Raw genomic sequence first — 27,821 nt, forward strand, 5'->3', positions numbered from 1 at the left:
CGGACTGTTTCCCTGCCTGTTAAAAACTTGTAAGGAATAGAATAATTCAAAGGTGGTGGATAAAAACAGATTTCAACCACTGTTATTTAGACCCAAATTTGCTTTTGTGCTTGAAAATATCACTGTCATCGTTGCCCAGTTATTTGGAAAATAGTATTTTATTATCAAATGTACATTATATTGACCTTAAAAATACAGTAAAGCAGTCATGGAAATGACAGACCTCCTACTTTCTGTGGGCACAAACTGACAGGGGGAGAGATGTTTCCGGATTTTTCCGGAAGGCTCTGGGTTCATTCTGCGGGGTCACGACTTAGCTCTCTCCTTCCTCTCCTCTCCCCGCACCACAGCTCTTAAGATAAACTTCATAAAGAAGGAAATCCAAGATCTCAGCCTCCCTCCCTGTGGGGTTCCTGGGAACAGTAATATAACAGCAGTTACTGAATTTGAAGGAAGTTGGGGAGGAATTTTTTTTAATTGCATTTCCATGACTGCTCTAATGTACCCAAGTCTTGTAAAGACCAATAATTTATTATTTTTAATGAGACAGAAAGTATTTCTTTCTCTTTCTAGTCTCATCGTCTGATTAGAAATATATATATATATGTGTATATATATATATATATATATAAACTATATAAAAAGTGAGTTCCAGGGAGAAAGAGTTCTTTCATATAAAATGGTAGCTGTATTGTATGTAATTTGTATATTACAAAAAAAAAAAAAAAATCAATCACTCTTGTTCTAAGCCCTTACTGGGCACATTGGAGTTTTGAAGTGACAGAGGCAATAAGTGAAAGATGGGTACTCATTCTAGAATGTTCTATCATGTAAAAATGGCAGTGGGTTAACTAAGTGGTGCATGTTCAATGGGGTGGCAAGGCACTGTTAATCTCTATGGTTTATTTTCAGTGAATGCTCCTTAGGGATGCTACAGATGGTTGTTAAAGCATCAGAATGTCGTTTGCAACACAGACATTGTAAATTTGCACCCATGAGCACACGGCATCCTGGAAATGTGGAAGAAAGTCCCCAGACAGGTGGACCCCTCTTTCCCACGTCTGACTGCTTCCTTTCGCCAATAAGCATAGGTCAAAGTCAACATGAACCTGAATGCCAAGTGGGCACCACTGTGCCCGTGACAAATCCTTTTAGGGTTCTGACCCTCCGGCCCCGGCTTTCCTTGCAAATGAGACTTTGTGCTGACATCGTAAGCAATGACTGTGGAGGGCACGTTCTCCCGCAGGTGTTTCAGTAGACATGAATGTAAGTTGTTTTGGAGTCACTGCCCAGGATGTTCTTCGCCGTACACTTGTAGAAGCCGGCGTCTCTCTGTGTGGCCTGCTGGATGGTTAAGGATCCTTGTGGGTGAAGGAACCTGTTCCCGTACAGACGGGCCTGTGCCCCAGCAGTCAGATGTGATCTATCCGGTAGCTCCCACGTGATCTCAGCTTTGGGGACTCCCATGGCCATGCAGTTCATCTTGACGGTGTTCCCGGGCCGGGTGTAGATGACGGGCGTCGGTTCGCTGGTGATCCGAGGTGGATAGGCTATCACAATAACGGGGAAGTTCGTGACGGAAGAGCCATACTCCGTCTCCGCCTTGCACACGTAGGTGCCCCTGTCAAACACTGAGGCATCGCGGACGGTGAGGGTGCCATTTTCCCCAAGGGAGAAGCGCCCTCGTGCTTGAGGGCTCTCCAAGAACATGCCGTTGGGCAGCGTCCAAGAGAAGCGTGCCTGCCGGCCCCCTGGAGCGACGCAGTGAAGCTGTAGGGTCTCGCCGTTGATGATGCTCACCAGATTGTGGTACTGGTTGTTCGGTGCCGGCTTCAGCCCCACCTTCAGAGAGACCAGCCTCTCCGTGTAGCCCGCGGAGTTGCGCGCCACGCAGCGGTAGGCCCCCGCGTCCACGGAGGAGAGGCCGCTGATGTGCAACATGCCATCGCCTTTATGGAAGAACCTCTGCAGCTGCTGGCCACTCTGGAGCTCCGTCCCGTTGGGAAGGACCCACAGCAGGGTGGGTGTGGGGGTCCCCCCAGCTGAGCAGTTGAGGCTGATGGTGTGGCCCGCCATGGCGGTAATCTTCTCACTGACCGGGTCGTGGAAGATGGGCTTCTCCACCGGCTCCAAGACGGTGAGCTGGACGATCAGCTTGGCCTCACCCCCCTCGTTACGGCCAATGCACGCCAGCTGGACGGAGTCGCTCTTCCTCAGACTCCTGATGTCCAGGGTGCCATTGCGATGGATGGTGATCCGGTTCCCATAGTAGGGGGCCGGCAGAACCACGCCCTCGGGAAAGGCCCACAGCACCCTGGGGGTGGGGATGCCTTCCGCTTGGCAGTCAATGAGTTTCCGGCTGCCCCCAGGGGCGATCTCGCGCACCGTGGTGATGGCATTGGGGTGCCCGTTGATCTTGGGTGACTGGACGTTGACATGGATCCAGACTGTCTTCCTGTCCTCCCCGGCGCTGTTTCTGACCACGCAAGTGTAGTTCCCGCTGTCCGAGCGCTGGGCTTTCTGAATCAGGAGAGTGCCGTCCTGATATATCTGATACTTTTCGGAGGAGGTGGGGATCAGCCTGTTGGTTGGAGAGAGCCACGTCACTCTGGGCGTGGGCTCCCCCTTGGCCTCGCACGCCACGGTGACCACATCCCCATAGGGGACCTGGACCACGGAGTACGTCTTGTTCCGGATGGCAGCGGGCTCTGTCACCACCTTGACGCGCACTCGCATCTCATCCTTCCCCACCTGGTTTTCCGCAAAGCAGGTGTAGTCGCCTTCCTCCCGCATGCCCACTTCGTTGAAATAGAGGGTCCCATTGTTGAAGACCACGTAGCGCTTGGCACGCCCGCCACTGTCGTCGGCCTGCATGAAGGAGTTGACCAGGCTTCCATCCGGGAGGCTCCAGGAGATCTCCGGGTTGGGAAGCCCAGTGGCCACGCAGTCGACCTTCAGGTCTCCCCCATAGAAGACCCTGTGGTCATTCTCTTCTTTGTGCTCGATCTTGGCTGGTTTCATGACCACGTTCACTTTGAGCACGACAAAGTCATCCCCGACCTTGTTCCGGGCGACACACAGGTAGTCTCCCGCGTCTTTGTCTGTGACGGATTTCACCACCAGGGTCCCGTTGGCAAACGCCTTGATTCTGGTATCAAAGCTGGTGGAGGAAAATAAAAGGAGTAAGATGTCAGTCTCCCCAGTGCTCTACCCGCGCTGTAGGTCATCAGAATGAAACAAAAACATGTGCTGAGAACGATCAGGGCAGGCGACTGTTATTGCAAAATGTCAGATGGTTTTTGCAGCCTGGGGGGACCGAGTCCAAGTGCGGAAAGGGTTTATTTACAGCAAATAAGAACTCTCGGGTTGAGTCTGACCTTTGGCTGGCCTGGCCACTCACTCAAGGATGTGAAAAGCAGTTACAGACTTGAGCTCTGTGTGTAGATTGAGTATTTGCATGGCGGTCAATGCACAACTTATTGTAATGAGAAAATCAGGTAATATGCTACAGCCATGGAGAGAATGAATCTGAGTTAACCTTACAGAGACAAAGCTCTTCTCGAAGAAAATGCGCCAGACGCTATTTTTACTCTTGATGATGTTTTACGATGTTGTATCCCACTACGAGGCAATGGGCAGCAAAGTAGCTATAAGATGGATATTGTAATTATGGCTACACCCAGAGTTTCAATGCTCAAGTTGGATTCTTCAAAACTGGGCAATGTCGGTGTAAAGCCTTCTTCCCTAGAATCTGCAACTAAAGCTGAACGGCATTCACCAGCTGGCACCCCAATGCTGGCATTCCATTCCTCCATATGAAATGATAACTGTTGGACCTAAGCCCACGTACCTCTGAGTTAATATTTAAAAAGGCTTTCAGTTTAAAGGGACAACATGGAAATGTTTAAAGGATCTTCACTATGCATGTGACATTTTTACCAACATAGGGGTGCCCTTGAGCAATTCAGAACTGATGTTTCGAATAACATGGTGAAAAGATTTTGGAAGTTCTGACTTTAAAACTGTTCAGATTGGAAATCTCAGTTGCACATCATTTATAAATGTGGCATTGCGGGGAGAGGGGGCTTGAATTTTAATCCCTAAATATTTCCTAAATACTGTGTTATTCTGACAGCGTGTCTGGAATTACGTCGTAGATCTAAAAAAAAAAAAAAAATCTGCCTGTGATTGAATTCGACCTGATTATTGTTAATAAAAGCTACTATGAACAATGACCAAATAAACTGTTTTGTTTTCCATGAGTGACAATCAAGTCAACATAAATTGGTAGGTCATTTGATAGGAGTGGAGCAGATAAAGATATTTTAATGTGTCTCGGAGTTTGAATCCAAAAATTCCTACAGTAGCACATGTTTGTAAATATTTTGAAACTTCTAGAGCAGTGATTCCTGGTCCCAGTTGTAATCAGAATCAACTGAGCAACTCTGAAAAATATACATGCCTATGCATCGCTGGGGATTTGGCTTCAAGAAGTGAAACTCCAATATCTGTATTTTTAAATAGTCCCAATGTGTAGGCAGGGCAAAGAGCCCGCTCTTTTATAAAACTCACATGGGCTGTTCAGTTACGATTTACTAAGAATATTACTATTCAGAATTTAGTAATACTGAAGCTACAGAGACAATGATTTATAGCGAGATATGAACAGAATGGCTCAAATTCATGCTGGAATGACATTCTTTTACTGTCGTTCATTCAACCCTGTCTCAGCCGTGCCAAAATCGACTGAAAACAGTTCTCCACATGGCAGTACATCTGCTCAGCTGGAAGATATTCCGGGGAAAATTGGGTACGTGGTATTCTGGATGCATTGTGCAAGGTTGACCAGGCACCACACAGCTGTCTAACGTTAAATACACAGTGGGGAAAGTGCCTTCAACCTATTCCTACATTAGAAAGAGATGGGGGAGGGGCTGGCCCCGTGGCTTAGCGGTTAAGTGCGAGTGCTCTGCTACTAGTGGCCCGGGTTCGGATCCCGGGCGCGCACCGACGCACCGCTTCTCCGGCCATGCTGAGGCCGCGTCCCACATACAGCAACTAGAAGGATTTGCAACTATGACATACAACTATCTACTGGGGCTTTGGGGAGAAAAAGGGAAAAAAAGGAGGAAGATTGGCAATAGATGTTAGCTCAGGGCAGGTCTTCCTCAGCAAAAAGAGGAGGATTGGCATGGATATTAGCTCAGGGCTAATCTTCCTCACAAAAAAAAAAAAAAAAGAAAGAAAGAGACGGGGGAGACCAGGCACAGCTGTGCAGAGCCCTTGAACGCTGGCTTTGCTCATGTCTTGGAGTAGAACCCACGCTGAGAGGGATTCTTCTCTGAGCTGCCAGGATCACACCCAAAGCCAGGGTTTCTCCACCACAGCACCATTGACGTGTCTTTGATTCCGCTTTGCCAATCATTGTCTCTTTCCTCTATATCTTGAAATGCTTATTAAAGAGATATTTTGGATATCTTTTTTGGATCTAGCCTACGGTTTCTCAGCCTGGGCACTAGTAGGGATGGATGATTCTCAGTGGTGGGAGCACCCTGTGCATTGTGGGATGTTGAGCAGCATCCTTGGTCTACATTCATTGGCAGTAGCACCTCCTGCACCCCTAGTTGTGACAACCAAAAATGTCTCCAGATGTTGATGAGTGTCCCCTGGGGGCATAATCGTCTAGTTGAGAACCACTGCTATACATAGACAGATGATAGATAACTGGATAGATAGATAGACAGTTGATAGATAGATAAATAGACAGATAGATAGATTAGATAGATAGATAGATAGACAGATAGAAAGGTAGATGATAGATAGACATACATAGATAGATAGATAGGTAGATGATAGATAAATAGACATGGATAGATAAAGATAATAGATTATAGATAGAAAAATAGATGGATAGATAGATAATACATAGATGATGATGATAGATAGACAGATGATAGATAGATAGATAGATAGAGAGACAGATGATAGATAGATAGATAAATGATAGTCTTTCAGGGTAAGACAGGGCTTCTCAATCTCACACTACTGACATTTGGGACAAGATTATCTCTGTGGTGGGCCGTCCTGTTCATTGTAGGATGTTGAGGAGCATCTCTGGTCTCCATCCACTAGATGCCACTAGCAACCACCATTCCCCGAGTCACATCAACAAAAAATGTCTCCAGACATTGCCAAATGTCCCCTGGGGGCAAAATCGTACCCCACCCCACACCTCTGTGTTGAGAACCAGTGCTCTAAATCCATGTATCTGGGAATCGAAGACACTGGAATGGCGGGTGGCTTTCTTCCTAGCCAAAATGCATTTTTAGAATTCCAAATGTGCTACCCCGGGGCTATAATAATGCCTTGAAATGTTTTGTTTTACGTCCTTTCCTTCTATCACTAATGCCATTTAAAAACAAGTTCTGAAGCTTCTCTATAATTTTTTGATCTCAGATAACACAAATAGAAAGCAGCCTAAATTGCTTTACCTAATATTATCATTTAAAACAGTTACACAGATAACGATTAAAACAAAAGTTATTTAGTTCATTTTTCTTTTTAGGGGGAGAGGGGGAAGGAGAAGGGGAAAGGACAGGTGTTCGTTCTGGATCCTAGTTTATAAAGACAAGATTTCATTGGGTGAAAAAGTGTCTCCCGCCCGCTGCACACAAGGAGCATGTCTGTGCGTCTTCGTCCCGGACAAGGACGCTCCATAAACAGGTGTCTCAGCGTCGGAAGGGGAGGGGGCCCAGGAGCCCAGTGGTTGATGGAGAAAAAGGAACACCACGTACCTGAAGAGCGCGTCGATCATCCTCTTGGATGGGAGCCTCCAGAGGATGCGCGGCCAGGGGTCCCCCGAGGCGCTGCAGTCCAGCCGGAGGGTCCCACCGTAGCGGACGTCGGTCCTCTGCGGGGAGGTGCCGGTGATGCGCGCATTGGCCGCCGCGCGCTGAACGGTCAGCTGCACCGTCCTGCGCGCGGAGCCCACCAGGTTGGCGGCCACGCACTCGTAGCGCCCGCTATCCTTGGGCGCCAGGTTGCGGATGTAGAGCGTCCCGTTGGGGAAGACGAACAGGTTCCCGTTGATGAACTGCGAGGGGCGGATCTGGGTCCCATCCCAGAGCACCCAGCGCACGCTGGGCAGGGGCGCGGCCTTGGCGGTGCAGTGGATGTGGATGCTGAGTCCTGGGGGCAGCGAGATGTTCTCCATCTTCTCCTGGTGGATGACCGGGGGCAAGGCCGCCACGTGGAGGCGGATGGCCAGGCTGTCGGCGCCGGCTGCATTGCTGGCCACGCACTTGTAGACACCTCTGTCGGAGAAGGTTGCCTCTTTGATGGAAAGGGTGCGGTTTTCGTGCAGGGTGACCCTGCCCTCCACGGGGGACACGGTCTGCCACACCCTCCTGTCCGGGAAAATCCAGGAGATCTGGGGGGCTGGGGTCCCCTTGGCCAGACACTCCATGGCAATCGTGTCTCCCAGGTAGACGGTGACATCCTGGTAGTGGGAAGCTAGGATTTGGGGCTGCTGCACCGTGACAGACAGCAGGACAACCATCCTGTCCACGCCGTGCAAGTTTTTGGCCGTGCACATGTACTGGCCACGGTCCTGCACCTGGACGTTTCGGATGACGAAGGTGCCGTTCTTGAGGACTTCGAATCGTTGCACTCTGGTGTTTGGGGTCATGATAGCTCCTGGAAAGGAGAAATACGTACCATCAGATTCTACCTAAACGTGCCCTTTCCATGAGGACCAAACAATCAGCTGATTAATCAATTCTCTTTGCATGCAAATCATGAAAAGCAAAGACGCACCCTGCAACTCCAATGTGGGGAAGAGAGAACCTTGTTTTCACCCTTCTTGACTTTTAACAAATCCCAGAATCAGGGCATATGCCACCTTCAAGCAAAGGGCAGCCAACATGGGTTTCACAGACGGTTCTGGAAGCCCTCATGAGCCCCAGGCCCCCCCAATTTGGCCTCCTCATTCACTTCAGTTACTGGAGACACAGCCCCCATTTGCTCAGCCCATGCCTCATTGGGGTAGGTTGTCCTCTTGAGGTCCCCAGGTTGGCTGCAGGGACACCCCAAACTTACAGCCACCATCCACCTCTGCCCAGCCAGGCTCCTGAGTCCAACAAGACAGCTAGATTGAGCAGGTCATTCTCTGCACGGCCTGGATGAGCTGAGCACTAACTCTTGTTTCCAGATGGGGATGGAGGACATCCCCACCACTATAGTCGGGGGCACCTGCCCATCTTTCTCCCCACTCTCTATACTTCCGATGTTTTATATCCTGCCTTCTAGAGGCTCTGCCACAGTCAGAGTCTGTATTAACCAAGTGTTTCTGATGCTTGGACATCTGGGGTCTTGCTGACTCTAAAGGGATGGCCCTCCCAGGGCTAGCCAATTCCTAGAGAGAGCAAAGGATGTACCTTTCGAATGTAAACTAACCAACCCAGAGCCTAGACTTCCAACCACCTCCACTATGGGGCTCTCACACTCCAGGCCACCATCCGCCTGCCCTAATCTCCCCAGGACCAGGTACCAGACAACTAGGGACAGTCCCTATGCCTCACTGCTCACTGATACTATCAAGCCAGGCAGTCCTAAAGCTGCTCACCCTGCCTTGCCCATTCCTTCCTGTGGAAACCACAATAAAGGCTCTCACCCACATTTTCCCATCTCTCCCTCTGCCTCTTAACCAACCTGGTGCTCTCTTGCGTGGCCCTGCATGGCATGGCATGCCCCCTCCTCTTAAGACCTGTGAGGAGCAAACTAGATTTTCAGTGGCAGTCATCTCCTGATTTGTGGGCCTCACCGCACCTCAATAATAAATCTCATACTTAAAAACTGGAAAACCCTGATTTTTAGTTCTCCCTTCCATTCCCACACTGCTGGGTTCCTGGGTCCATGCTTCCACCGTGGGCTACTCATTTAGTTCTGACAAGCTGCCGGCAGTAGAAGCTGATTCCTGACCATGTCGAAGAACGTGCAAGAACGTCTAGTGAGGGGGCATTGTCCAGGGATGCTCAGAAAGGGCATAAGGTATGAAAAACCCTAAGGATGAATATAAATGGGATTTCCCAGTAGAGACAGGTTCCTTTCTTCAAAGGCATAATCCTTTTAGACTGAAAAGCCCATGGTGTTCTTCACTTGCTGCTTCAAGCAAAATCCCTTATTAAACCATTAGGAAAACATCCAACATCAAATGCTGAGCTGATCAAAGAAGTCAATCATTTCCCCATGCTCAGAGCCTCTGCTAACCTTTGGAACACTTCCAACATTCGTGAGATAAACTTGAATGAGGAATACATAGATTTCCCAAGCGCTATCAGCATAAATCATTCCTGTGTTATCAAAATGGAGACCAAATGAAAAAAAGCCCCTCAGATCAGAGTCCAGGCCTGGAGGATACAGCCATGTTGAGAGAGAAGAAAAGAGAAGGAGGAACAGGGAGAGCCTTTCTTTCACGGAGAGGCTGTAGCTTCTCAGATCTTACTTTCTTCTGCCACCTAGAAATTGTTTTGCCATTCAGACAAAGGAGATGGTCATTTTTATGAGGTGGAGTGCTCTCTGGGCATGCCAGGATTCCAAATATAGACCATCGTATGGGTCAAATTGTGTTCCCCCCAAAATTCACATACTAAAATCCTGGGATTGAAATCCTGACTCCCAGGACCTCAGAATGTGGCTGTATTTGGAGATGGGTCTTTAAAGAGGTGATGAAGGTTAAATGAGGTCATTGGGGTGCAATCTGATCCAATAGGACTGGTGTCCTTATAAGAAGAGGAGACGAGGACACAGACACCCACAGAGGGACGACCATGTGAGGACACAGGTCTGCAGAGACAGAGGACACAGAGAAGACAGTGTACATGCCAAAGAGAGAAGCCTTAGGGGGAACCAGCCTTGTTGACACCTTGATCTAAGACTTCCAGCCTCCAGAACTGTGAGACCATAAATGTCTGCTGTTTAAGCCACTGTGGAACTTTGTTATGGCAGCCGCAGCAAACCAATATAACAATATCTCTAGGTTGAAGTCAAAGCAATCCGTGATGGGCTCAGACCAAGCTGTATTTATCTTTCAAGCCAGTGAAAGGACAAGGGGAATTTGCACTCTTACCCTTCCCCCCAATCTTGCCCCCTGACATGGGTGTGGAAGACTTTTGCATTGGACCTCAGTGGGAGAAGATAAGAGGCTCTTTTGTGAAATATTCCTAAGCTTAGATTGTTCCCTATCCAAGGAACCTATTACTTGTTTCCATAGCCCGTTAAAATCTCACATCCATTCTAGGTCCTTATTTCTTGTCCCTCTAAAGGAACATGCTTCTATCTAGGTTTTCAGAAGCTCCCTCCCATCCCATCAACTTGTCTTTTCCCAGATCCTCTAGTTCTGCCCAGGGCCACAGACTCAAGTAACCTCCTCCTACACAAGCTGTAGTTAAAATACAGATGCTTAAATACCCTACCTGTGGAAACCTTTGTCCAGGTAATGAAGGGCTTGGGCTTCCCTGTTGCTTCACATGGGATCATAGCATCAGTGTCCACAGTGATGGACATGGACTGAGGGGATTTGGTGATAATTTGGGGCTTTTCCCCAAGCGTCCAGAATTTGGATGCAGGCGGTCCTACGGGAGAGAAGAGCTTTGAGCCGCTCTGATCGAAGCTTCTGGAGGGCTGGCCAGAAGATGTCACGATGGGGATGGAGCTCCGAGTGGAGTAGACCAGAGGGATGTTCTTTAAGTTCGTTGATGGTAACGCCGTGGTTCGAGGAGGATGCAGTAATGGAGGTGCGGGGGGTCCAAAATCCACGTGGATGATGCTCTGAGAATGTATCCTATTGTAGGCACCTGGGTTGACTTGTCTCTCTCTCATCACTGGGGCGGGAGAAGTGGGTGTCCGGGGTTTCAGTGTAACTCCCAATTGTGGGAAAGAGACAGTCTTGTTGAAAAAGAAAGGGAATCTTCCATGGGGATAGTAAGGAACTCTTGGAGTTGGAAGCTTGCCAACAGGGTCTCTGAGATCAGGGATGTTGTTATTTCCAAAGACTTTGGAGTGGCCGTTGAATTGGTCAGTTCCTTGGTCAGTAAATTTACTAGGAATGCCAGGTTTGGACCCATGCAACGGAACAATAGGAGTTGTTGTGCTTGATAATTTTGGAGTCGTAAAGTGCTTAATCTCTGGCAAAACCCTTGTAGGATACGCAGTTATTTCCGGTTTGCTGGTCAAGTGACGAGGGGGCTGGAAAGTTACAAAGTATCTAGAGGGACTTTGTGTGGCCACGTGAGGTGGCCTAACGGTCCCTCTTGGTGGGATAGGTTTGGTTGGTTGATGGAAAATTTGGACTCTTCTATCCTGATGGTGACTCTCTGGGCCACGTGGAAGAATGTTTTTGGTCCTACCATCAAATGCTTCCTTTCCTAACTCCTGCTTTGGACTTAAGTTAAATGTATCCTGGTTGGAAGACAGGGTGGATAATTCACTTGGCCTGAATAAATGTTGAGTTCCCTCATTATTCACTGGGGGTGTTTCAGTTTTGGGGATTCCCACATAATTCAAGGAAACGTTTTCCTTGGAACCTCTTGAAGTTGGAGATGTTTTCGAAGTAAGAGGCCTGGACTTCGTGGTGGTTTGTGCTAAAGACACAAGGGTTGTGGGTGGGAATGAGGATGTTGGCTCCTCCATTGGGGCGGGAGTTGGGATGAGAGGCTGTGGTCTAATTTCAGCTGGAGTGGTTTCTTGATGATCCCGACCACTGATGGTGGTTTCTGCTTGACTTGAAGACGACTCTGCTTTCGTACTAGAGAGAGTAGTTGATGCAACCACCTTTTCCTGTTGAAATAGTGTCAAGACTGCAACAGAAGGTGAAAACTCAGAAGGAAAATCCAGATCCTCCGACTCTTTAACAAAGGATGAGTCTGTAAGGATTTCCCAAGAGCTGGTAACAGGTGTGTCTATCTGCAGTCCCCCAGGCTGGACTGCCTTTGGGGGATTCCAGCTTGCAGTTCCGGGAGAGGCAGAAGGGGAGGATTCTTCCTGAAATTCTCCCACGGTGGAGACCTCGGAGCCAGAAGGTGATACAACATTAGTGATGGACTTACCAGAGACTAAACTGTCAGTTGTATAGTCATTGATGTTTGTGACATCATCATTCTTACTTTCCTTTTCATCTAATGCAGGTTTGTATGTGACTGGAATTGTCTCTTGGAGTTTATCATGAGATAAATGTATTTTTGCGGTGCTTGTCACATAATCTTCCATTCTAGTTATCTCATGTGGGTCCCCAGTTCCCAGAGAAGCCGTTGTAGACAAAAGTACAGTTTCTGTACTAAAGGTAATCACATTTTTTTGTTGATTTTCTATGGAAGGGCTGGGTGTGGACACAGAAGGTCTAGGGCTTGCTGTAGAAATAGAAGACCGATGTTTATTTGGCCTCTTTCCATGTTTCCTTCGTGATGTTCCTTTGGATACTGGTTCTGCATGCTTCTCCAACTGTTTGGGGATACCAACTGTGCTATCAACCCAAGATGTAGGAACCAGTGAACTCTCCACTTGGTTTAGAATTTTCACTTCAGGTACTTCCGTTGGTCGAGTCGAGAAACTTGTTGGGGCAGGAGTCGTGGGTGGAGTTTGTTTATGCCAGTGTTGGAGTCTCTGGTGGCGTGATTTCTTCCTTCCCTTCTGTCTCTTTCGAGAAGGGTGAGTGGTGAGCGCCGATGGTGAAGTGGCCTTTCGAGTTGGCATCATCATCGCTACTGTGGAGATGTCCTTGTCAAACATGGTGCCCGGTGTGGTTTCCTGGGGATGCTTGAAGGAATGTTTGCTGTTCATCACTCTCAGTAGAGAGTCATGCAGAGTGGTGGATTCGATGCCCTGTCTCTTACTCCCAGGACTTCTGGAGTTTGTGGGGTCTCTCTCTAGCATATCTCCTTCCTGTAGTGTCTGAGAAGTCTCTTCTGTGCCCTTTTTAATCAATGTGTTGCCCTGAGTGCTTAAACCATCTTGTGCAAGCTGGAGGTTGTCTGTTTGTTCCTGTAGATGCACTAGTGTGGGGACACCTGGCGCCTCTAAAGGGAGATCTTCAAATGGCTCAGTTGTCCTAGAGTCAGCAACCCACCAGGTGGGGGTTGGAGTAAAGTGTGTGGAGGTCAGTTCGTTCATCTTATCTTCACTGGGTTGCGAATTAGTCTCCAAATCTGGGTAAACATATGGCACAGTCCCAGACTCAGCCAAAGAGATGATATCCAATGGAGACTCATACTCATTTGATGTAGGCTCTGGCATGGATCCAACATCTGCAGTAGACCAGCCGTCTGTGGCTATATTTTCATTGGTGGGCTCTTTGTAGACTCTGTCCAGGGTCTGTGGAGTAGGAGAAGATTCATAAGGCACAGAGATCAGTATAGTGGCTGTAGCCCACTTTGAGCCAACATCAGTAGGATGCGTGTCCTCTGTCTTGTCAAATAACTGATCATCAGTAAATTCCTCCAGGTGGGTGCTTGTCACTTTGGGTTCAGCAAGGATTACTCCATCGTGGCCATGTTCTGGTGCCATCCTGGTTGAGGAAACAGTACTGGAAACCTGTTCTTCCTCATCAAATAAAGACACATCTGCTGAGGATTCTTCGGCACTGGTTGTGGTCTGCACAGGCCATATTGAGGGGGGAGGAACAGCAGGCATAAGGGGTGTCTCTTGGAGACTCACTGATGAAGGAGTGGTGGTTTTAATGACCTGGGGTCCTTCTGTTCCCTTAGGGAGATTTTTCCCGCGTACTCTGGCTAAAATATCTGCCCAGCGCTCTGGGTTAATCTGTTTGTTTGCCATATTTATCCTTCGTCTGGACTCGAACACTCTGCGACCCTCTGCGATGTTTGTCTCTGGTTCTTTGAGGTTCAGTTTTCTTCTCCCTTTCTTGGTTTTCTTACCCCCGGGAGTGGCATCGTCCTTGGTTTTGATGAGCATCTCTTGGTCCTTTGGATGTAGAACTCTCCTCGAAGTGTTATCTTCATCTCCCACGCCTGAGCCCCCTTCATCCTCCACAACATCTCCTCTCCTTCTGGAAAGAGCCTTCCCACCTGGGCGTCTGCCTCTTTTGGCTGACCTGCCAGATCCTTTCTTGCTCACTGTGACCTCCACGGTGAAATGATCTGCCCCTTGCTGGTTGACAGCTACGCATCTGTAGTAACCACTGTCGCTGACTTGGACCTTTGGGATGGAAAGAGTTCCATTTGCCAACATGTAGGTGTGTGATGTGTTAGCCAAATTGTTAATTATCCTTTTGTTTGGAAGAATCCAGCTAAGCTCGGCTTCAGGGATTGCCAATGCATTACAAGGCAACATCACTGGCTCCCCTGGGTTCTTCTGAATAGTCACTGTATGGCTATTAGGTGGCTGAGTGGCAGGTGGCTGAACAAGAACCCTGTACACCATCCGGTCCATTTCATCCTTCACCTGAGCAATGCACTGGTACAAACCAGAGTCCAGCTGGTCTGTTGACTTGATCTTCAGCCAGCCACTGGTGAGGATGGAGAACTTGCCATCCTGGTCCTCCATGGGTGCTTTCAGGACAGAGCCATCCGGGAGCACCCAGAAGATGGATGGACTCTCAGAAGCCTTCACATTGCAGCTCAGCTGGCACGGACTCCCTTCCAAGACAGTCTGAGCTCTTTGCACCGCTCCACTTGGCTCGATCATGACCCAGCTTCTGCTCCGAGACTGCCTTGCATCTTTGGCGGGCATTGTTAAAGCGTAGTGGGAAGAATAGGAGAGCAACACTTTTTTGGCTGTACTCTGACGTCGGTTCAGTTGGATATCTATGGACGGCTGCATGACCCATTCTGGTTCTGCAAGAATATGGGCTTTGACGCCTGTGTAGTAAAGAGCATCGTCGTCAGCATCTTGCCTGTACTGGTAGCTAACTTTGGGGTCTTTGCTGAGAGGGAGTTCTCGGTGCAGCTTAACGGGGACCTCACTGTAATAGGCGATCAGTTTCCACAGCTTTTCATAGTTTTCCCGGGTCATCGGACATTCAAAGTCCAAGGTGACTGTGGCATTTATCTCAATCTCTTGAGAATCCGTTTGGTTCAGGTGAATTTTGTACGCATCCATTGGCTTCCTGATGTCACAGACCAAGTTCACTGTGTTCTGGTGCTCGTCAGTCATGTTCAAAGAGATGTTCCACGGGGGGAATTGGAACCTCTCCAGGGAGAGCTGGCTGTCGCTGTCTTCCTCTTGGTCCTGCTCCTCCTCAAGACTCCTGTTCTGTCTCAGAGGGGACTCTATGGAAGGCTTCTGACAAGTAACGTCCTTCAACTTGTGAATCTCTTGTTTGTGCATCTTCTTGGGACTGGAGCACATGGCACATAACTGCCCACCTTCATAAGCTTTGTCTTTCTTACACTTCAGTATCCCTGAAACAAATAATCAAAGAAACATGATGTAAGTTAAAGAACCAAAGAACAGCAAGCCTTGCACCTGGACAGAGGATAAAGGCTTTGTTTGCATCTTTATCACCTGGGTGCATTTCCATAACGATTTGAATACCTCACTGGCTTTGCCTCTGTGACATCACTTACGACCTGAAATTAGTTCTGCACAGTGTGTGGTTAACTAACCAGAGTTTTATAGCTACTTGCCAATGGATAATAAGTACTCTAAAAAATATTTTTAAGTTGAAAAAACTCTATTCATATACACTCTATGATTTGTGTTCTATGAAGGTCCAGAAGAGGCTACATAAATAATCGCAACTCATGAAAATATTTCTGGATAAAAGGATCATCTTTTGAGATAAATCACATCACATCACCCTTCACCATTTTTTTTGTCTTGCTGTAATTTTTCATTTCAGGCGGTGTTTACTTTTTGGATTCACATTCTACTCTTGGCTTCCTGGACATCAAATCCTCCAGAATTTTCTCCCTTTCTGGCCACCACTCAGTCTCTTTCACTGTTTCCTCCTCCTCTGCCCAACTCATTAGTGATGGAGCATTCTTTGACTTGGTCTGAGTCTTTTTCCTTCTTGTTCTGCCCCGTCATAGCCCTTGCCCACAGGCGTGGTTTCCATTACCCTGCATTAGCCAATGATGACTCCCATATGGGCTTCTGCAGTCCAAGTACATCCTTATGAGGTCCACACTCAATTCCCTACTTGACATGTCTATTTGGAGGTCACAAAGTCTCCTCAAACTTACATCTACAGAACCAAATTATGTTTTCTCCCTGCTCCAAACCTACACTTTTCATGCCTTTTCTATATCATTAATTGGTGCCATAATCTCTCCCATTGGCAAAACTGGAAGACTAGGAATGCTTTTTGACAGTCCTCTTGGTATCTGCCCACTTCTTCCCATTCCCACTGGGACTACACCAGTCAAAGCGCCATCATCTATGACTTGGAATATTATAAACCTGCTAACTGGTTTCACTATAATTCCTTTTGCTTCTCTGAAGACAGTTCTCTATGTGACTTTAAGAATAAACATCTCAAAATGCAAATATGCTTGTTTCACATACATCCTCCAACACATGCAGACAAATATACACATACACCACACATACATACAAGCATACAGGCACGGACATGCACACACAAAGGCACACACACGTATATCCAGAATGTCCAAGATGGCTCTCTGCCCAAGCTTCATGGTTTCATCTCTGTGGTGTGTAGCATCGCTCTTGGGAAATGACTATCCAAATGGATTTTCAGCCCCTCTTGTACCCAGTGGGGTTTGGGATCTAGTTTCCATCAATGAAATATGAATGGAGGTGGCATGTATCTTTTCTAGTTAAGACTATTAAGGAGTGAGTCTACATCTGTCTTTCGCCATCCATTGCCTGATTAATCAAATCTGACGCCAGATTTAAGGCGGAGCCACAGATCGAAGCAGCTGGATCCCTCAATCAATCCATGGAGGAAAGCTGCCTGGCAGCTGAAAGAACTCACATCAAATTGTGATAAAAGTTGGGTGTGCTGGAAGTTCCTAGATAGGCACAGGCTGAAGATGCTACGTAGAAATTGAGGACAGCAAGACCTCTCAGAAGACGTGAACTTTTAGCAAAGACCTGAACGCTGAGAAGAAGCCAGCCCCGTGAACATCTAGCAGGAAAGTTTTCTTGGCTGGAGGTTGAGCAAGTCTGACGCCATTGAGCTGGAAATAAGTTTGGAAGGTACAAGGAACACAAAGGAGAGCAGCGTGGCTGGAACTGAGTGAATGAGGGGAACTGTGGGGCCAGCCCATTATGGGAGGGTGGGCAGTAGGGGGAAACACCATAGTGTAGGAACTCCTGGTCAAGAGTGTGTGTTTTGTCTGAAGAACAATGGGCTGCCAGGGGAGCATTTATGCAGGGGTGTGGCATGGCCAGATGCTCACTCTGAAAATTTTTTCTGAAAACCACTCTGTGGAGGGTTGATTGAAGTGGGGCAATCAAGGCCACAGGAGGACCTGCTTAGGATGCTCCACTCTCCTTCCAGAGAGAGAATAATGGAGCTTGACCCAGGCTGATGGCTCTGAAGATGGTGATGTGCAAAAAGACCCAGGGTATGGTAAACCCAATGGGATCTGAGAATGGGTTCCAAGGTGGGGCTTGGAGAAGGTGGTAAAGAAAGAAAAAGTGTTCCTTATTTTGAATCAAAATCTGCTTTCTTACAACTTGTGCACATTGGTCCTGTTTTTTAATGCTCTGGGTCAATACAGAACATCGCTCTCCTCCATCCATGAGAATAATCTCATAGCCACGTCCAGCCTTCTTTTTTCCAAGCAGCCTTGAATACTTCCTCAGAGGACATGGATGCACAGGAAATTCCACCTTTAGCTGCAGCCCAAGACTGAACACAAGACTCCAGATATCCATTCCATGACCAGCATAGTCCACTGTACACAACTGACTAAATGACTGTTACTTTACATTTTACTAAAATATAAAAATGTATTTGAATTATGGAGGTAAGGAATGTGCAGCTAGGAGATACTGGACTCTCCTCTCATCTTACCTTTGGATTTTGCGTCCCATTCCAGAAACCATCTCATGTCACAATCACAGGACCACGGATTCCCCTGAAGGTAAAGATTCTCCAGAAGTGGCATATTCTGGAGCATGCCCGTGGGAAGAGTTCTAATCATGTTGTCTGCTAAGTAGAGGTGTCTTATGGTGGAGAGTCTGAAGTAATCCAGAAACGTGAATGTGGAGAATGTGCCAGGGTGTAGCTGGTGGAGCAGGTTTCCTTCTAAATGGAGTAGCCTTAGGGACGTTAAGCCATTGAAAGCCTGTGGGTGGATAAACTCAATCTTGTTATGGTCAATGTGCAGCCTCATTAGGCTCCAGAGCCCCTGCAGTGTCTGTCCTGTGATCACTCGTAGCTTGTTGTAGCTGAACTTGAAAACCTACAAAGACAGGGGGTTGGAAAATCCTGTTTATGATTTAAAAAGCCACAACCAGAAACAGAGACCAGAACAAAGGGCAGGAAAGTAATGACGTTAAGCTTGTTTTCAACGTCAGAAAATGGCAATTTTATTAATCATTAGGGAGCATTATATCGTTTCCACTATTCATGACTGGTCGTACAGGCTGCAATTAGTGATGCTCATAAATGCCGGGGTTTACCTGTAGAGAGCTGAGGTCTCTTAAAGCCCCGTCGGGGATGCTGGGGATGTTGTTGCCATGAAGCATAAGTAGTTCCAACTTGGCCAGTCCTGCAAATGAGGTTTCTGACAAAGCCTGTATACTATTAAACCTAAAAAAAATAAGTAATTAGAAAAAGAAACAGTGAATACTTAAATCCCATATGGGAAAGTTTCCCCAGTCTGCCCAGGAGCAAGCAAGTTAGCAAAATGTTGATTTTGAGGTCGGATTGATGCCAGTCTCACTGTCTCTTTGCATCCTTGTCCATTTCTGGGGTCACAAGGAAACCGACCTATTTTTATTAGCCTTCAATCAATTAAGGAATGTTGGCTGGGCCTTTTGACTTTGAATATGCTAATGCAGTTAGACGGTACTTTAGGGAAACAAATAGGAGTTAGAATTCTAAAGGAAGCTCGTCCAAATGGCCCCTCATTGGAAATTCTACTCTGGAACTGCAATAATGAAAGACACATGGCAGGCATGAATGAAAAGAAACAGGCAGCCTCAGAAGAGGATTTGCATATAATAAGAGAGGGAGAGGGCTCCCGTCTAAAGGAAGAAATTAAAACGCTGATAGCCAAACACGGATTCTTATTTCCCAGGGACAAGTTGTCATTTCAGATGGATTGTCTAAGTTATCTCTAAACATTCTAGTGTGTTTTTGTTTTTGCAAATACATTGGTATCTAGCCTGACACTATCGCTTCTCCTTATCACCTAAATAGAAGGAACTAGATCTGTAGAGAATGCAGGTGAAGAGCTCACAGCTCAATGCAGCCAATGCTAGTGTCAGGGAGGGGAAAATCCCTTTCTCCCCTTCTTGTGTTCCTCTGGCTGGACTGATAGTAAAATTGACACCAGACTAGATTAACAGGAGAAAAACTCAGTTTAATACGTATGTGTTGGAGATCACAAAGAAATGATGCTCAGACAGTGAACAAAGCAGGCAGTATATGTATCTTTTACCGAAGGAAATAATAAATTTGTGAAGAATTGACAGGACAAAGAAACTTAGGTTTGGGGTAGGTAATTAGTGAGGAATTTAAGCAGAGTTTAGGCTTGAGGTGGTAAATTAGCAAGATTTGTTTATTCAGGCTTCTCAGCCCTGAATTCCCCAGCTCTGGTGATAAGGATGCATGGAGAGTACCTTTCAAATGGAAGATTGATTTCCTGCTTTCAGGGGAAGAGAGACAGGAGGGTCTGAATGCCCTTTTTGTCAGTCAAGTAACTTCAATTCAAAATAATCAATCTGCTATTGTGGGATATTTTGGGGTGGCCTGCCCCAACACTAGCTTAAACCAGGACCCCAATTTTACAACTTTCTTATAAATACATATGGGCCTAAATCCAGACCCCAATTTCGCAGTCAATAGCTGGGTAGTTCCTCCTCTAAGAGTCATCCTGAGGAAGCACCTTTCAGCTACAAACTCTTGAGTGCAGGAAGTGTAACCTCCAGAACCAAAACCACTCACCTGGGTTGCTTCACACTCTTCAAAGAAATATTTTAATCATCGCATTGTTTTATAAGACCAGTTTATCCAAAGAAAGCATCAGATGGAATGAAATGCAGCCCACCTTATTAGGATAACGCTAGAGATTCAAAATGGTGCATGGGGAAAATATAGCAAAAGGTAATCCCCGGTCTTGTTTGTCATTTGACTTGTAGTCATTGGACGATTATATAGCGTGTCCCTCTTCTGGATGACATGGCATTCCCTCTTTAGTGCTTTGTCCCAGCGTCTCGTCAGCTGACTCTGCTCTATTTAACAGTGGTGAGAGGTAAAATATTAACAGGAATGGGCCCAGTTAGGAAACCCTGATTAGAAGACTCAGCAGAGAACAAATCAAGTGAAAGTGCCCTAAAGCAGGGGAAACAAGCAGGACTTCTTCCTGGGCAAGTCCAAGGGACAGAAAGATGGCAGATGATCCCTAACTCTAAGGCAAATAGCAAACAACTTAGAGAGTTAACAGATAGTCCACCATGGGTATTCCACTATGTCTGCAGACATTTCTGGGTGTCACGACTGGGTGGGAGTATGTTGCTAGCATCTAATGGTTGGAGACCAGGGATGCTGCTAACATTCTACAGTGCACAGGACGTCCCTCACCACAAAGAATTATCCAGCCCCAAATATCAAAAGTGGTGAGATTTGGAAAAGTGGTGAGAGACTCTGTCTGTTGGTTTGTCTATCTATCAACCTATCTATTATCAGTCTATATATCTTATTATCTGTCTGTCATTACCTATCTATGTATCTATCTATTATCTATTGATCTATCTACCTATTATCTATCTATCTATCCTCTTTTTATCTATCACCTATCTATCATCTATCTATAATCTATCTGTCATCTATCTATTATCTATCTATCTATCTATCTATCTATCTATCTATCTATCTATCATTTATCTATCTATGGTAGTTGTTTTGAACTAGGGTGACTTTGCCCCCAGGGGACATTTGGTAATACCTGAGGTCATTTTGGGTGATCACAACTAAGCGGGAGGGTATTACCGGCATCTAGTGGGAAAAGGTCAAGAACGCTGCTCCACATCCTGCAATGGCCAGGACAGCCCCCACAACAAGGAGTCATCCTATCCAAAATGGAAATAGTGCTCCAAATGTCAATTGTGCTGAAGGTCAGAAACTGTGTTCTACCCAAAGATGGGATAGTCTATGGGCAAATGCACTGCCTCATTAGTCTATCATTATTTAGGATCCTACAATTAAATCTGCCTGGGAAATGGGAATCAACGTCAACGTTTGAACTCTTTTCCATTTTCTGGAGCCTGAGGTTTGTCTGCAAACAGGAAGTAAGGTGGAGAATGGTCTCAGGTCAGGTAGGTGTGATTTGCAGGCACCAGGTAATCTAGGAGCTGGGAGGACACGGAAAGGAGTGCGTTCCTTTTGTTCCAGGTTCAGAGGGAAGCCATTGGAGGGTTTTAAGGAGGAGAGTGATGGGAACCAAGTTATGTGCTAAAACAACAATGCTGGCCACTACATGGAGAACGGGTCAGAGATGGATAAGAGAGGAAGCAGGAGATGGGGTGAATCCCGGGGAGGGATGCTGGTGTCCCTGGTTAAGGTAAAGGCAGTGGAGATAAAGCTAAATGGGGAGTTTCCAGAGGTGCTTAGAGGAAGAGCCAACAGGCATTGCTGAGTGACGGAACTGCAAATAAGGAAAAGATCAGAGGAATGACTTCTGCCTGGGTGTGAGCCAATGAGTGGATTGTGCCTTTTGCTGAGATAGGGAGCGGAGGGTGTGGGGGAAACCATTCCAAGTTATATTCGTCATGTGATGTTGAAGATGTTTGGGAGAATCCAAGGTGAGGGTGGCACTCAGGACCAAGACAGAGACCCAAGGTGTGCACATTCAGGAGACCTTGGCCAACTGACTAATGGAGTGAAGCCCTGGGAGTAAACAAGATCACCTGAGAAGACCCCTAAAGGTAAAGAAGAGTAGAGAAGCCAGAAGGAGGAGGCAGGGCTTGAGATGGAGGAGGTGGGGGTCAGAGGCTCAACCTCAAAAATGGATCAGAAACAGTTTGATGTTCCTCAGCATTTTAGTCCAGGGATGTGGGATGCTCATCAAGGCTTCCTCTCCTCTCTTTGTTGCCCAAAATTCTCACTTCCAACTTGGCATTCAACTATAATGGTGGATTCCAAGGTGGAGAAGGTGAAAGGAAGGAAGATGGCTGGGGAGAGAGGAACACCATTGTTTGAGCTCCCTCCACACCTGAATAAATAGCTTAAAGTCCTGGATGGGGATGTATCAGCTCAGGAACCTGTCTTACTGTACCGTCTTCTTGGTACTCATTTTTAAGGGTCATCAAAAGCTACAGATGAAGGTGTTGTTGGTGGCAGAGCTAAGAAAGGGGAGACTTTTCTGGGACAAAGCCAAGAGAATTGCCTAAATGCAAAGTAGAGGAGGCAGTTTCTTCCCTTGCAGCACCCAATGGGTGTGGATGAATCCTCTTTGCATCTGTCTAAACACCAGCAGAGAGATGGGGGAATTGGCGTGGTACTCAAGGAAGAGAACCTGATGGGACACTGAAATGACCCTGGACAGAGCCAGCTTACCCTCCTCTCCAGTGTCTTCCTCACCTGTTGATTGACAATAACTGACTACATAACCACCTAAAGAAATGATTTTTCAATATCAGAAATATATGATAATTTTGCAATATATGCAAATGCCGAGTCATTATGTTGTACACCTGAAACTGATATAATGTTCTATGTCAATTATATCTCAATAAAAAAAGAAATATATGTAAAACTGCTTCATGAATAACAATTAGTATCCCAAAGCAAAATTTAAGATAAAATAAAGGAGTATGGGCATTCGGGAAATTCCAGAAAGATGTCATCAAAACCAATCTTTTAATCAAGGGTAAAAAAATCTTTAAAGGTCTATAAATCAGATGCTAAGTGGATGATATTTTTGGTTTACTCAAAAATATCTGGAAAGCAATTTTTTAAAAAGCTTTGGGGCTGGCCCAACAGGAAACAGCAGCTTTCTCTTTCAATGGTGACTGAGAACCCTAAAAACATCTGTGTGGGAATGAAAAATGTCCTTCGTGCTCTGCCAAAAATCCCTCATTCCTTGAGAGTTTTATACAGTCTCCAGATTGCAAAAAGACAAATCCAACCCTGAGTTCTATCTGTACTAGACATGGCTCTTGTTTCTTTTTTTCCAACAAAATGCACATTGCCAGTCTCCTTATCTACTTTGAGATTGGTTTTCAGAGACAGTGCTGTGATATTATAGGCGTAATTTAGAAATGTGGCACATGGATTCATGTTACAAATTAAGCCAGATGGAAGTAATATATGTTGGCACAGTGAAACTATTCCTCAGTTGTTTTTTCTTTTATCTTTAATATTACACAAACCCATCACAAAAGATTATTAGCATCAGCAGGAAAAGGGAGCATCTTGATATCTTTGCTTTATTCTAGTGGCAAAGCCTTTAGGACACCATAATTCGTTGTCTTTATCATTAGTTGTTTAAAATGAAACCGCCAGAAGTTATGTTCTAATTGAGAGGTTAGTTAAGTTTCACACTTACAAAATGCTTCAATTTAAAAATGGATCGAAGAAAAATATCCCAGAAACTGTCAATGAGATGCAAACAGCTTGAGAGGAAATAGTCTATTGGTGTCGCCAGTCTAAAGCCATCACACAGTTAACCTTTTGGCGGGATGCATGTAGTATCTTCTCCACTCATGTCCAACTGACAGCCCAGACCCCCAACACACAACAGGCAGTACACTCACACCTCCAAGGCAGGAAGTGTGGCAGAAAACAGTTCTCTTGGACCACTCCCATTCCCACACTTTCTAGGGGGGTCCACTAAACCCTGTCTGAAGGATGTGCAAGAAAGAAGGGAAATCATAGACAAGCACCATTTCCCTCTCTACAAACTTGGCGTAGCTCACCCAACCCTGATTCCAATGGGCTCGAGTTCCTCTTCCTTATCTCTTTCTCCCATTAGACAAGTGATGTGTCCTAATAAATTTTAAATTCTAGATTGTAAAAAGGAAACAGGTTTAATGATTAATGTTCCCTCTTTTGGCAAAGCCAAATTGTTTTCCCGATGGAATTATCATCATTGTGGTTGGATTTAGTTAGTCAAGTCATACGGTTTCCCAAGATTTAATTGAGAAGACTATCTAATGGCTTATTGCCTTGGATTAGCTAAGTTTCTATCTTATTGTTTGAATTTCACATTCTCCTATTCTGCTACTGGGCTTTATAGTCAATAAATGCAAGAATATTTTTTAACTCTGCACACATACAGTTCTTTGTTCATTGACCGAAGTTTGGCCACTCCATTTTATTACAATGTTCCCTTAGTGAGTATTCATCAAACTCTAAATTACTTTGCTGTTTTCTAGATGGTAGAAAATAGCTAACATATTTTTTTGAAGAAGTCTAAAGGATTGTCTACTATTAAAATTGTACATGAGTGATCCATAGCAACTAATATTTATGCACATAAAACATTTATGTGTATAAAATGAAATTTAAAAATATAAAAATTCTATCTGGGATGCTGCAGAAATTCATCTCTTAAAAAGATATTAATACTTTAAATAGGCAAAATCTGAAAGAACTCTTTTATTTTGTCAAAGTCACAATTACATCATCCAGATAACTTGCAAAATGTCAGAGATGTCCCATTTATTCTTTGTGCTGTTTTAAATAGTTTCTGAAGTCTATTTAAATAATATTCACATATTTACATATGTGTCATATGCGTTCGTATCTACAATATATCGAGGGAAATTTCTTGACAAACTGAAGGTGTTCACGATGCTTCATTACTAAACCTTATGATAGTGGTTGCAGCTGATGGCTGAATTCAGAAAATCGTCCAAAAGGACTGCGTTTAGTATAGTTAAAAACTGTCACCTCGATTCTGCCCATATAGAAGTACATAACGCTAGGTAGAATGACACATAAAGGAATATCCATTTGCATTATGTAGATACACACACATATATGCAAAAGCAAGTAAACATGCATGCAAAGAGGCCAAAATTGTTCAGTAAGAATGTGGTACAAACCCCAAATTGATTCTTTCCACATGTTTAGAAATCCCAGCTGGCACAGAAACCAGGGAGCGAAACGTGCAGTGCACCTCGCTGGGAACATAGCAGGTGCAAGGGTGAGGGCAGGCGAGCGAGGCTGGAGGATGGCCCCAGACCAGAATCAGCACCACGGAGAGTACTCGCCAGTGCACCCGCGTGGGCATCTTGTCCGGATGCCTCATCCTTGGACACCTGTAGCGGAACCACAAAACGGGATGCGCTTAGTCAGGTCGAACTTTCTCATTTTCAGCAAATTTTATTTGAGTTGTGCATACTGGTTTTAAGCTTCCCAAGACTTCACATGATTTATCTTCGTGACACAGAATGTTTGAGTCAAGAAACACGAAACATTTTTTTTTCAATCTTTTGCCGTTAACTTTAATCGTTAGTATAGAACAGAGCCTTAATTCCTGACTTGGATACTACGGTTTGGAAGTTTCACTATGTTATGAGCGAGGATATGGAAAATGCACACACATAACACACAGATATATATATATATTTACATATATATTTGTAAATACACATATATACATAGAGAAGGAAAGGTACATTTCTGTTTCTATAATAATAAAGTAAATAATAAAAAATAATTGTGTGTCCGCCTCCAGTGTTAATTCCGAGCCTTCATATATTGTATATATTTGAATAAAAAACTTCTCAAGAAGGTCATTATTACTAGGACTATTTCGTTCTTTTAATGACATTTCTTAAGTTTTAATTATATCTTCTTAAAGTGCTTCAAGAGCATTCACTAAAGCGAAATTTATTCCATTATTTGTGAGTCTGTTTACCAGCCCTAATTTTTTCTGGGAAGGGACAAAAAGGGTTGCGATGGTGCAGCATCCTTGTTTATCACGAGGAAGTTTGCGGAAACCTCGGTAAAATCTGCCATTTGATAAAAAGGAAAGGAACTGCCTGATGAAATATGTTCACGCAAACAAAAACGATCAAGGAGGTTACCAAAAACGCTAAATAAATAAAAAGAAAGAAAAGAAAAGAAAAACGGGAATGCTGAGATATTTCAAATATTAGTTTGCATCGGCTACCTCCTTTAGAACGTCAGTGATTATCTTTTTCAGGCGTTGGCCATGCCTTCATCATCTCATATTTTTGTGTTGTCTTGGGTGAAGTTTCTTTACAAATAGGAGTCCACGTGGACAGGAGAACGCACAATAGAGAAACGCGTCTGTCCCTCCGTCCCTGCTCTGGGCAAGCGCTCACTAATAAACTCCACATCCGTTCATACAGCGTAGAGAGATCCCAAATCCGTAGCTTTTCCATCCTTTCCATGACCTCGAAATAGATACTCTCTTAAGCCCGCGTGCGTCTCGCCTTTCAGCTGCCCATAAAGAGCTGACCGTGTAGGCAGCTTTGCAGAAAACAAGTTCAGGCTTCCCCTCCGCGCTCTGGAACAGGCTTCTGAAGCTCTGCAGAGAGGAGTTTCGTCGCTCGCCGGAGCCCAGGCCTCCCCCTGTCGCCTGCGCGCCCGACCTCGGCTCTGGGCTTCTGCCAAGGGCATCCCGGCCCATGCCCCGTGCCCGCAGGCGGACCTGGCCCCAGCGTCCCCACGCCTCCTCTCCAGCCTTCGCTCTCGGTCCTGCCTCCCACCCAGGTCCTTCCCGGAGACAGAAGGAACGCGCCCCAGGGAACCCTAGTCCTGGGGCCGCAAGGGAAACCGCCCTTGGCCTCCGGGGCTGCCGCGGGCACGAGGCAGTCCGCGTTCCCCCTGCCGGGGGCGGACAATGTGGGGCGGCCGGGCGCGCAGCCCTGCGCCCCTGGCCGGCTTCCAGCGCCCGCTCCGACGTGCCCCGCCGGCGGAGCGGTGAATTACAGGCTTTCCCGGAACGCGGCTCGGGTTGCCCCGCGGGTCCCGGCTGCCGCGACCCGCACACCAAAAGCCGTCTCTCCCAGATGATGACTTCTCCAGCTTCTGCGCGGCTCAGCCCTGGCGAGGCCTTGGGTCTCCCGCTCTCCGGGGTAGGAGGAGGGGCGTGGGGGAGACTCAGTACTCGGAGCCCGAGGAATGGGCAGGAGGCTCTGCACCGTGCCTTCCCCACCAACGCCAAGAGCGGGACCGCTTTCACTTGGGGATCCCCAGAAACCAGGGGAGGATTAGGGAGAGGGAGGAAGGATGAAGGGAGAAAGGGTCGGGCGTTCGCTGATTAGATCTATTCAAAGCATCCTCCCGCAAGAGTGCATCGGCTTCCCTGTTGAATGGAAACTGGCCCCTCCGCTCCTTCAAAGAGTGCCAGGAAACAGTTCGAGATGCCTCTACGCCCTCGCCCCCCAGTCTTTCTCTTGGCCGTCCCCCAACTCCCTTCACCCCTTGCAGACAGACCAATGCCTCCCCCGGCCACTCCCTCCCCACTCCCGAGCACACAGGCTGCCCTCGGTCCTCACCTGTCCTTCGGAAGCCGCGACACACGGGAGCGGTGCGCCCGGAGCATCCACGGGGCCGGGGCGCGCGAGTCACCGCCGGGGGTCCGCCGGGGCCATGCCCTTCCCGGGGCCGGGGGCGCGGCAGCACGGCTTCCCAGCGCGGCACGGCGAGCCGGCGCCCTTTTATTCCGGTCGCCGAGAGACTTCCCCGAGTC

At 46.5% G+C, this 27,821-nt stretch overlaps 1 protein-coding gene across 1 annotated transcript; it reads right to left on the minus strand.

Annotated features, from left to right (window-relative positions):
- Nucleotides 1-139: 139 nt before the first annotated feature.
- LOC147911612 (matrix-remodeling-associated protein 5-like) lies at nucleotides 140-27,818 on the minus strand. Its single transcript, XM_087427903.1, has 7 exons — nucleotides 27,628-27,818; nucleotides 25,201-25,416; nucleotides 18,610-18,739; nucleotides 17,999-18,389; nucleotides 10,473-15,413; nucleotides 6,795-7,695; nucleotides 140-3,160 (listed from the first exon to the last, which is right to left on the minus strand). Exons 1-7 carry the CDS (start codon nucleotides 27,672-27,674, stop codon nucleotides 1,252-1,254), a joined length of 8,535 nt encoding a protein of 2,844 aa, XP_087284029.1. The 5' UTR covers nucleotides 27,675-27,818; the 3' UTR covers nucleotides 140-1,251.
- Nucleotides 27,819-27,821: the final 3 nt, after the last annotated feature.

This window comes from Ceratotherium simum, chromosome Y (assembly GCF_057802395.1).
Source record: "Ceratotherium simum simum isolate JZ-2026a chromosome Y, ASM5780239v1, whole genome shotgun sequence".
Lineage (NCBI taxonomy): Eukaryota > Metazoa > Chordata > Mammalia > Perissodactyla > Rhinocerotidae > Ceratotherium > Ceratotherium simum.